General features: G+C 65.0%; 1 protein-coding gene across 1 annotated transcript; it reads left to right on the top strand.

The window, feature by feature from the left end:
- Nucleotides 1-513: 513 nt before the first annotated feature.
- ENHO (energy homeostasis associated) lies at nt 514-699 on the top strand. Its single transcript, XM_009574808.1, has one exon. It carries the CDS (start codon nt 514-516, stop codon nt 697-699), a length of 186 nt encoding a protein of 61 aa, XP_009573103.1.
- Nucleotides 700-1,738: the final 1,039 nt, after the last annotated feature.

Genomic DNA, 1,738 nt, shown 5'->3' with positions numbered 1-1,738 from the left:
GGTGGGACAGCCGGGGTGTGGGGCGCTGGAAGGGCCCCCCAAACAGCAGCTGACCGGGGAGCTGCTGCGGCCTCCAAACCCCAGAGGAGCCTGTTGGGCCCTGGGGCCGCTGCCCGCTGGCACCCCCACAGCCACCCTGAGGGGCTCGGGCAGCCTGACCCCTTGTGCTAGCGGTGACGGTGACTTTCTCCCTTCCAGGTGCAGGAGGGAGGAGAGGGGTCCCCGTGTCCCCACCGCCGTGCTGGAGGAGGGGAAGCCGAGGAAAAGCTCCAGTCGATCCTTCCCAGCGGCGCGGTGAAGCCCAGGACACAGCTGCGAGCAGCCAAGCTGTGACGGGGCAACACCGTCCTGCTGCCCGCCAGGCTCCATCCCCATACCACCGCCAGCACCGCTGCTGTCCCCTTTGTCCCCTGCCAATGCCGGTGGGTGGAGGCTGCGCGCTCGATTGCTGCGCTGGCTTCCCAAGCGTGGGGCCGAGCTGGGGGCCCCGCTTTTTCCCACGGGACAGTGGCGATGGGGGCTGCTCTCTCCACAGGCGCGGTCGTGGCAATTTCTTTTAACTGCGTCATTGCGTTGCTCATCCTCATCCTCTTCCTCATCCTCTGCAAGGCCTGCAGGACCCCCTCGTGTCCCAAGAAGAGCCCGGCTTCTGATGCAGATGAGGCAAGGAATGAAGAGAAGTACCTGCTGCAGCCCTGAGCCGCTTGGGGACTTGGGTACCTGGCTGTGCTGAAGGAACTTGGGTACCCGGCTGTGCTGAAGGAGTTGCACCAGCGTGGACACCTGCGCTGGGACTGGGGCGCTGGATGGGGCAGGATGAGAGCAGAGGGGATGCCGACCTGCTTGCAGGGGCCTTGACACAGGGCACAGACCTTTGCCTGTGTGGTTTTGGTGTGTGAAGTCCCTGCGATGCCCACAGTGACCATGGGGATGGAGAGACAGCGGCCAGGGATGTGCTACAGGGACAATCTTTCCTGTTCCAGCAGCCAGCGAGTGCAGCAGGAGCCATGCCCTCGAGCGCACCCCGTGTTCGGGGACAGTCTGTGGGCTCCTCCCTGGCACTTGTGGCCTGGGCCAGTGGCCACCGCGTAGCAGACCTGAGCGGGGCCAGTCAGGGGCTCGGAGAGGGGAGGCAGCAGGGCTGGCATGGGCTCCTGTCCCCGAGCAGGTCTCACCGGCAGAGCAAGGTGTTACCGGTCCCGGTGTCTTTGGGGGTGGCCCTGGGGTGCCATGTGCCCCCAGCCTCAGAAGGGTATTTGGCAGCTGTCTGCCCCAGCAGCCAGTTTAATGAGCTACAAGAGGGTCTGCATGGTCTGTCCATTTGTCCCTGGTCTGTCTGTCAGTCCTCTCCAGCATTAGCACCAACACTGCCAGGCAAACGGCCCTCCTCGCTGGGTGTGTGTCCCTGCCTGCCCTCCCGCCTGCTCCCAGCTGAGGCCAGCCGGCAGGGTTTGACTTGCTCGCGGGCAGCAGACGTGCCCTCGTTGGCATTCCCATCCCCATTGAGAGCAGCCTGGGATGGCTTTTTGCTGGGGATGTGGGAGACACGGGGAGTGATGAGGGTGCCCGGCCTAACAGCACTGAAGGGTCTTCCTGCCCCATCCCTCCCCGCAGACCACAGTGGATCCGCAGGGAGGGATGCCAGTGGTCTGGCTTGTCCCCAGGGCTGGCAGCTGCCTTCCCCCACCCTGCCTGCAGGTGCTGTGGGTTTTGGAGGGCTCTGCCCTGCCCATCCTAG

Source organism: Fulmarus glacialis, unplaced genomic scaffold (genome assembly GCF_000690835.1).
Source record: "Fulmarus glacialis isolate BGI_N327 unplaced genomic scaffold, ASM69083v1 scaffold24633, whole genome shotgun sequence".
Classification (NCBI taxonomy): Eukaryota; Metazoa; Chordata; class Aves; order Procellariiformes; family Procellariidae; genus Fulmarus; species Fulmarus glacialis.
Note: the sequence above shows the minus strand (reverse complement) of the source record. Positions and strands in the feature narration are given on the sequence as shown.